At 39.5% G+C, this 14,708-nt stretch overlaps 1 protein-coding gene across 2 annotated transcripts; it reads right to left on the bottom strand.

Annotated features, from left to right (window-relative positions):
• Positions 1-3,487: 3,487 nt before the first annotated feature.
• Positions 3,488-14,708, bottom strand: mn1a (meningioma 1a). 2 transcript variants are annotated; one of them, XM_052117682.1, is made up of 4 exons: positions 14,221-14,708; positions 10,836-13,946; positions 4,493-4,553; positions 3,488-3,560 (listed from the first exon to the last, which is right to left on the bottom strand). In XM_052117682.1, the coding sequence occupies exons 2-3, from the start codon at positions 13,912-13,914 to the stop codon at positions 4,543-4,545; spliced, it is 3,090 nt and encodes a 1,029-aa protein (XP_051973642.1). In that variant the 5' UTR covers positions 13,915-13,946; positions 14,221-14,708; the 3' UTR covers positions 3,488-3,560; positions 4,493-4,542. The 2 variants fall into 2 exon arrangements, with proteins under 2 accessions (XP_051973642.1, XP_051973640.1); XM_052117680.1 differs by having other exon boundaries at positions 10,836-14,708.

Here is a 14,708-nt window from a genome sequence, read left to right as displayed (position 1 = left end):
AATAAAAAGAAGGTTAGAAGCAGTCTTATTATAACAGTCAACAATAGTAAAAGCAGAGCTTCGCAGCCATCTCCAAATGGGAAAACTGTCTCACTGCAGCTCCAGTATATTGGAAAAACAAGAGCAAGAATGTGCAGTGCCGGCCAAAGAAAATGCACCTTCGGCCCGAACTGCACTAGGACATTTTTCAGACTGCGTTTCCTGTTAAAGATTCCGTCTCTTAGACGGTGCGTCACTCTTGGGAATCAGAATCACCGTGGCACCGAAGACTCCTCCGTTGCTCTCGGCTAGAGCGAAGAAGTGAGATGTGTTACAAAGCAAATATAAACATCTCATTTATGAACTTATTTATGACAGACAAATACATTTGCATGTTGTGCAGTTAATTCCAATTTTTGACTTTAAGGACACTTTTGTATGATAAATAAATATGGAACTCTGTTGAGTCGAAACTTGATGTACAACCAAAAAATCATGCAAATGTTTCAAGTTTGTGTGCGTACTAAAATTTTCCTCTTGAAATATAGAGGTTTGGAAACTGTATGTGGTTTCAATACAATACTACTTTTCCCACTGCATGTTCAAAATGTATCTTTACATCATAAATTGAGTTGCAAGGATTTACATAAAGAATACTGAAGAAATCACAATCAATTCCTCTTGGGACTTCACCACCCAACCCAGCGGTCTCACAGCCCTTCCAAACCATGGGAGATTTGTAGTAGAGCATTTCACAAACAATCACCTCATTTGACTTGAGATTTTTTCTCTCTCTCGCTCGCTCTCCTGCAGTCTTTTTCGAAACTATTTTCCCACTGTTTAAGATTAGTTCAGGATAAACATAAAGATGGAATTTCTCAGGCAATCTCTCAAACCCGGTGCCCCCTAATCAAACAAAAATGGATGTAATCATACAGCAACTGCTTTTAAAACAATCCCTGTCATCATTTAAGAACTTCAAGTAGCAGTAGTCCTTGATAAAGAGAGTGGAGGCCATGCTAATTTGGGGTTTCTCTGGGGAAGAATGCCACATTTCAGAGGAGAAATATTTAATGAAATGACAGCAACTTTGCAAAGGTTACCCTTCGAGAAATCTTGCTGGGATTCTGCAGTAAAGTCAAGCAAAGCATAGGAAAAGTGCATTATTTACAACATATTTATTGTTAATAACTGATCCATAATATACAGGTTATTTACAAAAAACTCTGCGGGCACAAATAACGTCACTTTAAGCTTCGTGTATATCACAATATTGAGAGAAAAACGGAGAAAAAGAGGTAGAACAAGAAAACAAGAGAGGTGTCGAAGACCAAAAAAATTGGTTAAAGACCGTTTTCTCTCCAGAAGAAACTCTATTTTCTTAAAAGGAAAGTCTTTTGTCTGCAAGCATTGTCCTCGCTTGAATGGCCTGCCAATTCCGACTAAACATATTCACCGTCAGTTGGTTTAAAGGCAGAGGGAAGCTCAATGTTTCAATGGAGGCTTGGTAAAGAGGGAAAACCCAAGCAGAGGAGAGTTTCGACTTGAAACAATGGCATTCCGATGCTGGCCTGGCAGGTCACAATGGGATGTTCTCAGGGTGAATATCAAATTTCTAAAAACAGTAGGGAGAGGAGAGAACCCCCCAGTGGCCTTTCAAAGTCAAAAGGTTGACCCACCACAGACATGGAGAGCCTGGTGTTGAAGACCTCGGAGAGAATGGGAAGCTTTATAACACGCTGGTTCCACTCTCGTGTGAAGGAATCTGGGCTTATTGGACAACGGCTCACTGTCGGATTTCTCTCATCCAATTTAATTACGATAAAAAGAGAGAAAAGTACAAAATGTCAATAACGCGACCAAAAATAGATGGCGTATTAAAGGAACGGTTCACCAAAACATACAAGTCTTGATTTACTCAACCTCACATCATTCCAAACCCTTATAGAACAGAAAAGGAGATTTTTTTGAAAAATGTGTGTGCAAATCTCGCCATAAATGCTCAAACAAGGACATAAAACAGCTATTAAAGCACTCATATGACTTGTACACTATATTCCAAGTCTTCTGAAGCTATACAACAGGTAAGGTATGAGGTAAAAGACAGAAATGTAAGTCATTATTCACTGATATTTTCGCATGTGTGGAATACAAACCAGTACATTCGCAGAAGGTGAATATTATCCATGTATTTCGACTTTAATTTTGGAACATTCCCTACACAAAGCTATTGTATGGTTTTGGAAGACACCAAATATAGTGACCGAGTCATGTGGACTATGGGTGTTTTTTGGTTTTGTTTTTTGGTCACTTTGAGGTCGATTCTCACGAAACGGATCAAGAAAATGTCCTGGTTGTTTTTAACCCCAAATCAATAATAAAAAAAAATTATTATGCAATTATATTGAATGAAGAAATTAAAGCCAACAATTATGACCATTAAGATTTTTAGCATAGTGACATTTTCAGGAAACTTTACCGTAATTTACTTTGCCTACTCCCGTGTTTGTACTGTATACTGTAAAAAAGATGCTGTTGTACAATGATTTTTACATTTGTATTAAAATCTGTGAAAATGATGCACTATGATGCAAGAATACTTTTTATATAAAATATAATTTCTTTGCATTGCGGTAATGAGAATTTAGGAGATAAATGTGCATAACTGTCATTAAAAATAATGTCACAATGTAAAAATATCAATGCCCCTAAAAGTAGGCTTCGTTTTCTTTTTGCAAAATCAAATTTCTTATATGTATCTTTTGTTTTTGGAGTAAAAGAAGACCAGAAAATGTTCCTGACAGGTTTCGCGAGAACCCCCCTGAACTTTAGTCGTATAGAATTGTGTAAAGATTCTTTAAAGGTTCTCCTTTTTGTTCCAAACAGCTTTCAAGTACATGAGGGTGAGTAAACAATGGCTGAATTTTAACCTTGGGGTGAACTACCCCATTAAACTGTGACCATTAGGGGAAAAAGTTGCATTTATCCATGAATAGAACACTCCTGAATGTTCCGACACAAATAAAGAAGCTTCGTAAATCAAATAAAGATAATAAATATTTATAGAGAGAGCAGCACTCTCTTGTTAACTAATCTAACCCTCATTCTGAAGTCTTAAAAAAATGAGGTAATCCAAACAAAAATGGAAAAACTGGCTTTAGAAGATAAAAAATAAAAGCAAATGAGCCTCGCTGTCCAAGATTCCAGTTTGGTGTGCTTGTGTATTTCCTGTATCCCATTGTGTCTCCTCTCATGTGAATCTAAAGAGATTCTGTTGGCCCAAAGACTCGCTATCTGGACACCCGGAAAGCTTTGTGGTTTCTCTGGTGCTAGTAAAAGAAGAGTATCCAATTACTGGTGGAAAACACCAAGCCAAACATCATCCTTACAATTTGTGAAAGCAGCCAGCAAGGTCCCAATGTGGTTTAGAGTTGTTCTGGATGAGTCTGGAAGCGAGAGAAGCAGCAGGGCCCCTCCATTCCACCCCCCACCCCCCTCCCCCCCGTATCCCGAGGATCCGGGCACCGCAGGTGGCTTCCTCCAGGTCCTATACCCACCCCCGCAGCGAGATCATGCAGCACCTGTGGAGAGTGCACACAGAGACGCGACACATGTCAGTCATTCTGTCACCATGGAATCGCCACGGAAAAGTCCCAGAAATAGCAACGGGTGTAGTTGCACTCGAACGGTCGAATTAGGACAGATGGCACGATGTCTGCTGCTCGATCCAGGAAAATCAAGTAAGTCGGTACTGATAATAAAGCACAACAGTGACTGCACACTTTTGGTTCCCGAAATAATTTTTCACGTTCATTTATTACAAAGAATTCTTCAATAAAGTGTTCTAAGTCTCGAAACAAATGTTTTCGTGAACAAATCACAGGATTTTAAACTTTGATTCGAAGTTTAAGTATTGTTGAGTATATAAAGTATATAAAAATCTGTCAAAAAGACAAAGTCTGTGTACTTATGTTCTTTAATGAAGGAATGAACGGGTGTTGGTGATCGACTCAAAAACAAAAGGTAACAATTTGACTTGACTTAATATGTATAAAACAATATTTTAGGTCTATTGTAAAAATGTTTTAATATAAACATAGTATATAATAGTATAGTTTGAGATTGAAGGGAAACCGACTCGATTACATCATTCTCAATGCTTCAGGGAAGAGGGCAGTCGCTGCAGTGCTCTTTTGGCGGGAATTCAGTTTCTATGGTAATTAGTGCATATCTCATCAGCATTATTGGTAGTGTAGTTCTTCACACGGATTTTGGCTATTAAATATGATATTTTGGAAATAAAGTTGAAATCATACAATCTTATCTACCTTGGAGCTCATGGCAAGTATGTTTTGAAAACCATCACTAAAAATCAGTTTGTCTATGGGGAAAATTAATCCGATTTTTACTTTCGGAATCCAACTGTTTCACTCTATATGACCGTTAAGAAGCAAATTTAATCGATGAATCTGCCCGATGATGATTGATAGATGTGAATTTGTGATCGTCTTACCTTTTTAGTAATACGCTAAGGAGCCACCGATGGCCATCCGAGGAGCACTTCTACCCATGTCCTGTGAGGAGATATGATAGAAAAACATATTAGGATTACATCCTGAATTTTTATACTTATAATCAAGTCAATATTGCACCTTCATTTCTGAGTAGATTACAAAGTAATATAATTCCTCATAAAATAATTGAGTCTTGGACCTTTGTTCCATTTTTCTTAAATTTGTTATGCTTTTTTCTTAATATTGTGATTTATTAAATAAAACATTTGATTGATGGTTTAATTATTTATTTATATTTTTTTGAACAGGTCTTTTGATAAATTTTTTTAAGGTTGTCTGAGATTTAAAAAAAAATACAAATAAATACAATAATTCTTAAGGTTGAAACATTACTTAAAAGTATAGTTCACCTGAAAGAGAATGGGGCTGTTAAGATCAGAAATTACAAAAAAGCAAAATAAACGTTTACAATTAAAGTGGTCCATTTGATTCGTTGATTCGCAGTATTCCAAGTTTTCTGAAACCATCCGACATGAAGACAAACATTTAAGATATTATTCATGAAAAATCTCACACAACCCTAAGACTTCCAAGGACTTGGAATACACTGTATAACTGGATGATTTTAAAAGGGTATGTTTAGGGTTTAATACATGTTAAGTTCAAGTGACAGCATTTATTGTATAATGTTGATTATCACACATGCAAAACAACAACAACTTTTCTTCAGGAAAGCATAAATCTGGGGTATAGTTGGAAGTCAATGGGGCCAATCCGTAAACGTTAAAATACACACTGTTTCCAAAGTATATCCACAAGACATAAACAATATGTGTGTTAACATGATTTTAGTGTGATAAAATCACTTCCTAACCTTTTCCGTGTAAAGTTATAACCAATTTTACAACTTCGTTGCCATGGCAACATAACGCAATAAACACTAAAACCATAAAACAACCATGCAAATTATTTTAACAACTTTAAAGCTCAAATAATACACAAGTTTAACAGAAGAATTAGTGTAAGTGCTTTTATAAAATGATAAGCTTCACATTTCTACATTTAAACCCTCCAAAAATTGGCCCCATTCACTTCCATTGTAAGTGTCTCACTGTAACCTCCATTTTTTTTATGTATTATTATCATTATTATAATTTTTTTAAGAAAAGGATGAGTCAATTTATTTTTGTGGTAATCAACATTATGCCACAAATGCTGTCAATTGAGTTTGATTCCTTTAATGATACTTTTATGATGCATATATAGACATTTTGGTGCATTCACTTTCATTATATGGAAAAGTGTGGCTTGGATATTCTTAACACAAAAATTATCTTTTGTGTTCCTCTATAAAAAATTCAAATTAAAAAACTCATATGGGTTTGAAACGACCCTAGATTAACTAAATGAAGACAGAATTTTCATTTTTGGATGAACTATTCCTTGAAACTCACATCTTGCAAATCATCTCGACAGTGCAGACTTCATTACTCAACCGCTGGGATGGTGTCCATATCATTGTTAAGCGGCTATATTCCAAGTCTCTAAATGGGAGCCAACAGAACTGCAGGGGACGCAGCGTGTGCCTACCCACATAAGAGCGTGGAAATGGCTTGGCACTAACATTCTCTTTTACATAAACTAGTCCCTCTAGAACCAGTTTTTATATGCTGTTATATGGTTTGAATTTCCATTGACAAATTAGAATTAAATTATTCTAAAATATTCTAAAGAGAGCGCGGGACCGGGGCCAAGGGATATGAAAGAGCTTTTCACAGTTTTCGAAGGCCCAAAGCACTGAAGGAGATTCACATCAGAACCCTGGGGCCGTCTTCCCCCCTTCCACTGCCACGGACAGGGCCTGCCTTCATGAATGCTTGGGCTGGAGCTGGGAGAGGGGAAGGGCTGAGAAATCGGGCCAGCTGAGGGGCCCCGTCTGGATGGCTGACTGCTGTCTGGATGGTTGACTGCTCTGTCTGGCTCTTAGACATGTTCTCTTGGCCAGCGCAACACATGCACTAAAGCGTACGCATGGAAAAGCAACACCCCATATGCCGTTCACAGGAGAGCTCTCAGCTTTGCCTGGTCATTTTCAAATGAGGGGGAGAAGTTGTTGGTTTATGTTTCTGTGGGTGGGGTTGCTAAGAAGAAACATTAATAATCTTAAAGACACGAATGGCAACAACAACACATGAGGTGACACAGAAAATTTACATCTTGGCTCGGGGCTCAAGGGATGACTTATCCGTAATGGTTCTGTGCCTTTAAAAACAATTGCAAACACTTGAGACCCTTGTTACACATTAAAGCACAGTTTTTAACAGTGTTGGAGTGAGCAGCTAACTAAAAGTAGCGACACTACTTAACTACATTGTTCAGTAGCGTGACAGTAGCTCAGATATCCCAGTAGCGAGTTTCAGTTTTCATCGAGTAGCGCTGTAGCGTCACAAAACTAAAAGCCTATCAAAAATCGACATCAACGTCCTCTCATACATAGCGCTGGAAAATCCAAACGCTAGGTTAATTGATTTCTTCATACAGTTCATTAACCGATTGAAATCAACAATGTACTTATATATAGTGTTGGGAACTCCAATTCATTTTAGTGAGTTTGTTCGTATAGTTCATTTAAACGATTCACTTGTGCCCCGAACAGCCTCAAAGGGTCAAAGTCGCTTTCTTCATTTTGGAAGCAAAATATTTGGGCAATTGCTGCTGTTTTTCCACTTTATTTCAACTCAATTATAAAATATGGTGTTTTCTAGTTTTATTAGTTTACCTTTAGTATAAATATAAATGTTTAATTTAATGTTGTCACCCTAATTGTCTAATGTCAACCTAATTAAATATAATCGAATTGTTATACATAAAAAAAAAATACAAATTCTTAAAATAGCTTCAATGTAGTTAGCTACTTTTTAGTAATTTGTAGTGTAGCTAACTACTTTTGTTGAGTAGCTTGACTAAGTACTATTACGTTACAAGTAGCTTATAGCTTAGGAAGCTACAGTTTTAAGGAATAGATCTCCCAAAAGGAAAATGTTCAAGTTGTTTCAAGCCCTTACTGCTTACATAAACACAGAGGGAAATGTTAAGCAGAATGTCTGAGCTGTTTTCATACAATGAAAGTGGATCTATACTATGAAGCTCTAAAGAGGACAAAAATAAGCACCAAAAAAGTAGTCCATATGACACTCAACCCATATAATAGCTACATATTAGGAACAAGATTCAAACTAAAGCCATTATTTATTGATAATCGTCCTCTGTACTATAACTCTTAAATGAAACATGGCATAAATGGATGTGTAGCGTCCATTTCAGAGCTTTAGCGAAGGGGAAGATTATTCGTGAATAATGACTTAATTTTCAGGCTGTTCGTCACACAAAGCTATTGTATGACTTTAGAAGCCTCAGAATATGGCATGAGTCATATAGGCTACTTTTGTGGAGCTTTTTTAATCCTTTTTGGAGCTTTACAGTATAAATCACCATCCACTTTCGTTGTATGTAAAAGAGCTGCTTGGATATTCTGCCTAACATCTCCTTTCGTGTTTTATGAAATAAAGAAAATCATATGGTGTTGGAATGAGGGTGAAAAAAGCTATTCCATAACGCTTTTGGGTGAGCTGTTCCTTAATGTTTAATATGTAGCGAAGATGCACAAATCTAAGCAAAGGCTTTGGTTCTTGCCGATACATCTTTGGCGGTACAGGCCTGTCCTTTAACAAAATGCAAAAGCGGTATTCAGTACATGCCAAGACAAGATTTTTTTTTCTTCTTCTTTCCATCTCGACATTCCTCATGGAAAAATGCTGTGTATCACGCGGACAGAAGAAGACACTAATTAATTCTGCTCTGCAAACAAACACTCCCATTAAAAGGTGCGCCTCTGCGTACACTGTTCACTGACAAATTGCTATCAATCATATAAGTCAGAGCGATTAGCTATGAAATTTACTACATTTAATAATAAAGAGACAACATTGTATGCAAATGGTGACCATAAACAGATTTTAAAAAATATATAAAAAGAGCAGTTTTATGTGTGTCTGCATTAAAGTCACATTAAGGACCTGAAAAAAAATATAATGCATTATGCTGTCTGCATTATAAGGGAACGCTCAAAGATATCAATGCTTTATTTACAAGATATGCAAGTTACACAGAGTTTGCAGTGCAAAATGTTTGTAGATTTTTTTTCAAAGAGCTATTGAGCTATATCCCTTTTTTGACAAATGGGGAAAACATTCAAAGATATGGAAGTTTGTAAAGGATCTGCAAGTTACAGAGTTTTAAGCATACAATGTTTGCAAATTTTTTTCAAACCAGATATCAAGCACTCTTTTCTTTTCACATCAATGGCGTGCGTCCCTTACTCACAAAATGCATCCTTATACCTGTGTTCTCAGCCTGTTTCTATAGTGTTGTTTTGAGGCAGTTTTCCCAGGAGACCACTGTATCTTTTCCTTTGTTTTCTGTCTGTATTGGCCTTTAGTGTTTATTTTCAAAGCCACAAAGCTGTCAGAATATCCGACAGCCCCCGTTTGAGAAATTGCATCTGACAACCTTCTCTATTTATTAGACAAAACAGTAAAAAAACACACACTGAGTTGGCACTAGCTATGACTTTCTGATGAGCAGTCTTGCTCTCCTACTGACTGTCTTCTGATAAAGGCCTTTTTGCAACAAGGCATTTCATAGTACCTTGAAATTACAGGAAAAATATCCAGTCGTGTCCTCAAGCTGTTAAAATGACGGAATGTAAAACCAGCACTTTAAAATGTCATATATAAAAAATCTAATAAAAACAGATAAAGAAATAAAAATGGAAGTCCTCCTCACACACACACTCTATTGTGATCAAAACGGCAGTGAAAAAAAAAAAAAAAAAATCACAAAACCCAATGTGCACGGAAGAAGAAAAATTAGATAAAAAAAAAAACCAAAAAAAAAAACAATAACAAAATTATAAAGGAACTCAATACCCTGGGCAGATGATGGAAATAGAGATAAATGCAAAAACAGATTTGTGGTCTCTGTGGTGTGTGTGTGTGTGTGTGTGTGTGTGTGTGAGAGAGAGAGTGTGTGTAAGGGGCTCAAAGCTCAAATTTCAAAGCTTTTGGATGTTTGAAACAAACATTGAGTTATCGAGAAATAGGCTAATAAGAATATAATTTATCTATTGTCGCTCTGCAACTCTCCTCTTATCTGTCCTAAAAAAATAAAAAAAACTGTCCCTTTATGATTATGACAAACATTTAATTATGACATAGTGATGGCGCGCAATGACAGAACAAACGGGACCAATCAGATTTCTGGTTTACAAAAAGAAGCGCGAGATGACAGGAAAATGAATTCTGAGGTAAAAGCACGCAGAATTTTGGCCACGCGACTGATTTGTGTTTAACCCTCGCGCTGCGCCATTATCAGGCCTCACGGGCTAATAGCGAGAATGCGAGCTCAAACGTGTCTCTAGTCAAATTAATCGCAAACTTGGCTGCATTTACATCCTTAAACAACGTTTCCCCAAAAAATAACACAATAACACCCTTTGTTTGCTATAGCATTCAACGAGAATTACAAACATTTGGAGCTGTGTGTATGACCTACTATGCTCGGCTGATATATTATACCGTTGACTATATATCTTAATGGCCATTAAACATTTTCAGGAAATAATTTGATAAGAAAACCAGAGGTAAAAACACTGACTCTACCAGGAACAGATTAAAACCTACAGACAGCATATTTAAGCACTGGTTACCTAAACGTGTTCCTCTTATATTTAATGTTTGCAGTTTACTTGTTCTCTACAAAAAGATAATATTTTTCTTCTATATTACAATTAGGGAGAGAAAAAGGTTTGGAGATTTAGGTAAATTGATGGCATTTAACATTTTATAAATAGATGCTTGCAAGAGCATGTCTAATGTAGAATTTAAAATAAAAAATATTATTAATAATATACTAATGCTAATAATATACTAATACCACCACATAACAATACTAATGCAAGTTGTGGCTGTTACTGCTAATATTTAGAGACAAATGTTCACAGTCAACAAAATTGTCACAGTTATTTAACTGGGTCCATAAATCCACAACTAACCAATCCAACTTAATAACAATGATATCTATGAAATCCTACTAATAGGCTATAATCCTAAAATAGGCTAAACGAATAATATGAGTGACAGATTAGTTGTAAATGGGTCCCTTTGCCTGAGGTTAAGCTCCCTAAGTTTGTTCATTATTCAACCATTAAGCCATCAAAGTAAACTCAACAGTGCATAAAAACAGCAATTCATCATGCTCCCACTACAAGTCAATGAAGTTTACCTTCTTTGTTGTCACTCTGGCCTCGTGCTCTATCCCAGAATCCTAGGCACTTGTCATTAGCGGGGTCCTCTATCAGAGCCTTGTTGCCAGGGACATACCAGGTGGCATGCTGCTCTGTCATGAGAGAGTCAAGGTCAATGGTATTCACAGAGCCCTTCCCTGCAACCGGGCTTAAATTGGCCAGGGAGCATTCCCCGTTTAGTCCACTCTGGCAGTCTGTCTTTTTGTCTGTTTTTCCTCCCAGCGGCGGGTCCTCGGAGATGCTGAACTGCTGTCTTTGCAGCTGGATTTGAGCCTGCAAAATCTCCAGAGGATGGACCTCATCCTGGCCTGTGCTGCTCAATGATGTCCGCACCTGTTCCATGCACGGAGCTTCACCGTAGCTGCCCCTGTTTTCAGAATTACACTTCACGCCAGCTCTGCAAGGCCTTGCATCCTCGTTGTTGTAGTTAGGGCTGGCTTCGTCTAAATAATCCATGCATGGCGAAACGCCATCCGACTTGCCCACGCTTTGAATTCCGCTGTCCATCGAGGTCGCAAGGTCAGGTTTTCCGAAGGAAGGGGAGACCAGGGACCTCTCTGGAGTTTTACCTCTGCTCTCCATGCCCATGCTCAAAGCAGAACTTTGCTGACTTGGACTGACAACAGGATTACAAGGAGGGGAGAAGTTTCCGGGACTTATGTGCCCGCTATCGCGTCTCTTCTTCCCCCTCCCTTTGCCATTGCCTGTTGCCATTTTCCCCTCACATCCAGACTCCATGTTGTTGTTTGGGGAAAGGGTGCTCACTTCCCTTTTTGCAATCTGGCCTGTACCACTTTGACCTGCCATCATATTGTTGTTATTCCCAGAGCAAGGCGTTTGACTATTCTGAGAAGCATTGCTGTGGAAATACTCTGCCCCTGGGCCGCAAGCTCCGCTAGTGCCACTGCTATTTATGTCCTGCTCAACCTGACCTGCTTTGCGTTTGGCCTCATTTTGACTTTTCTTATTAAAAGTCACATTGAGGTTTGGGGCCCCAAGGCTGGCAATCATATTCTGGCAGGCAGTGGAAAGAGCTGCCAGACAGCTTTGGCCAAACACACTGTCTTTAGTACTGGCTTTGTTCAAATTCCCCAAAGAGAGGGCCCCAAGCTTATTGACTGACAGGTGCTGGCTGGAGAGGTACTCAGGATGGGGGGGATAGTTCCCTGGAGAGCCGCTGAATCCTGGAGGATTGCTTTGGGGGGCTCCCTGTTGATTCTGCCCTCCAGGAGGAAAACTATGCTGCCTCCGCATTGCAATTCCTCCAAATTCAGCCGGCCTCCTATCCGTGGGTGCGCCCGACTGCATGTTGCCCTCATCAGGAGCCTGCATCTGCAGAGAATTGCTGACATTATTTTCAAATGGAAGATGCACTCCTGGAGAATTCAAAGACTGCATGTCCATGCTTGTGACTCCTTGCCTAAAAATAATATTGTGTCCATTCTCAGTCTGCTCTAAGGCATGAGTGTTTGTTTCCCTACAATGCTGCTGTGGCTCTGGAAACCATGAGTTTTCTTGAGGTAGGTGGGGACTGTCAAAGTTTCCATGAAAATTATGCTTTTTCTCAAAATTTGACTGAGACACAGTACCCAGAGGCCCTCTGCAACCCATACTGTTTGATGTAACGTCCCCGTGGAGGCTTAACTGCTGCAGGCCGGGTTGCCTCATTCTCTGCTGCTGGCTTCTGGATGCCATTTGTTTGATCATCATTGCAGCATTTTGTCGCCGCTGTAGCGGTTGTTGCTGTGGGCCGGAGCTCAGAGGTAGGGGGCCTGATGGAAACCCATCCGTCACATGAGATGTGAAGTCCCTCATGGGAGAGGGGAAAGCTGAGGGGGTGAGATGGTTCTCAAGACCAGGACGATTAAGTAAGCTGTTGCTTAGGGGGCTGCAGCTCTCTCCAGCAGACCCATTTATGAGATCAAATCGTGGCCTTTTTGCCACATTCAGATATGGAAGTGAGCTAAGGTGAGGGTGATGGGGGGGCTGTGGGGCTAGCTGAGGGACATCAAATACTGGTTCTCCAAAGGGATGCATGTTGTGGCTGTTCAGTCTATGTATAGGACGTTCCAAATGGCTATGTTGAACATGGGCCATTGAGCCACCACCTTGAATGTCTGTACTATTCGGTACATAATCCGGGGTGTGATAAAACCGAGGATGAGCAGGGGAACCAGGGTTCTGCCTAGAAACAGGTCCGGCTCTTTGCTGCGCCATGAGGTGGTGTCTAGCGTTAACCCCTGGATCTATTTTCCCCCTATTCCCAAATCTGTCCGAAAACACATTTTGTTGAGGTAGCTGTTGGTCTTCTTTCGAGCCGCCCATGGGCCCTCGTGAACCATTTCGATTGCAAGTGGAAAAAGGGCCCCCGACAACTTGGTTCCCTGTGTCACAATAGGAGAGTTTGGGCTCTGAGGATTCCACGGTAGAGAATCCCGTCATATCAAAATTCCCTGACAGAGGATCACAGGGAAAACAATGCTCTGATCCGCCCAACCTACCCTGAGGGAAGAGTCTATAATGTTCAAGTCTGTGAGTTTCAGGTGAGGAAGAGGGCAGGCCGTGGAATGATGCAGCGCGGTTAGGCGACTGATCTAGGGGCAAACACGGCGCTGGAACTGCATGGTTACCATTATGGTGTCCGTGAGGCTGAAACTCTGGCATTGTTGCCATTCTCTGTTGCTGCGGCTGCACCTCTGTGAGCTGCTGACCAAATCCTGCTTCAAACATATGCGGATGACCTGCATTGGTGCTGTTAAAGCCCATGTGTCTGTCCCCATGCAAGCAGGAGGGCACGTTGTCCTGATACAGATGTGAATGCTGCTCATGGTTAGGCGGTTGATGGTTGAACGGTCCTTGCATGTGGAGTTGATGTTGCGGCTGAACTCCCATACTGAGCATATCCCCATGGCCATGAGACTGGAATCCATACTGGTCTCTATTCGAGATGAAGTTAAGTCCCTGCATAGGGGATTCATTTAGGGGCCCCATCATCGGCTCAACAGCCACCGACGGCCCTTTCATGTGGAATCCAACGCTATTATAATTAGAGTTCATCTTCAGTTTCCACTGGACTTAAATTCCTTAATCTTTGTTTGTAACAGAGAGTTAAAAAATAAAATTAAAACAAACAAGCCCTTGTGGCAATCCACTCCATTTTCGGTACATGAACACAATCATTTTTTTTATTTTGTGTCTACCAGGTGTCCATTTTAAGAGCCAATTTAAAAACGTGAATAACTATATATTTATAACATTCTTACCAAAAACTAAAGTATTGCATTTCACATGCATGCATGATAATGCTGCATTAATATTTAAATATGTGAAAGTAAGATATTAGGTAACAATAATTGGTTGTACCTCAATTCCAACATAAAACCGCACAGCCTTATATCCACGATGCATGGAAATCTGAATGTACTCTTAAAGAAACGATTTTTACATTATTATTCGATGCGTAACGTTTCCAGGTCGCTCAACACAAATCCAAACGAGTACAAAACGGAGCATGTCCCATGTTTAAATTTCCAATTCAATGCGCGCAAAAAATATTCTGATTAATAAAAACAAACTCCAATGCATTAAAACAATGCAAATAAATGTAAGGTCCACTAGAGAGAACTTTGCGCGTCCGTTCAGTCCTATGAGAGCGTAGACTGTGCGCGCGTCTTATAAACTGGAGAGCCCAGGATCCCTTTTGTTGTCACAGTATTTAACGCGTTCTCCAAAGAAATTAAGCACCCTTTTCTTGAATAATGTCCGTGCAATCCAAGCTATTTCATCCAATGGTTCAGGCTCCTGAAGGATTTTCTCATTTCTGCTCCTGTCGGATGTCTTGACCGCCGGCT

The sequence above is a fragment of the Xyrauchen texanus genome, chromosome 44 (genome assembly GCF_025860055.1).
Source record: "Xyrauchen texanus isolate HMW12.3.18 chromosome 44, RBS_HiC_50CHRs, whole genome shotgun sequence".
Taxonomy (NCBI): Eukaryota; Metazoa; Chordata; class Actinopteri; order Cypriniformes; family Catostomidae; genus Xyrauchen; species Xyrauchen texanus.
This window is presented reverse-complemented; position numbering and strand designations above follow the sequence as displayed.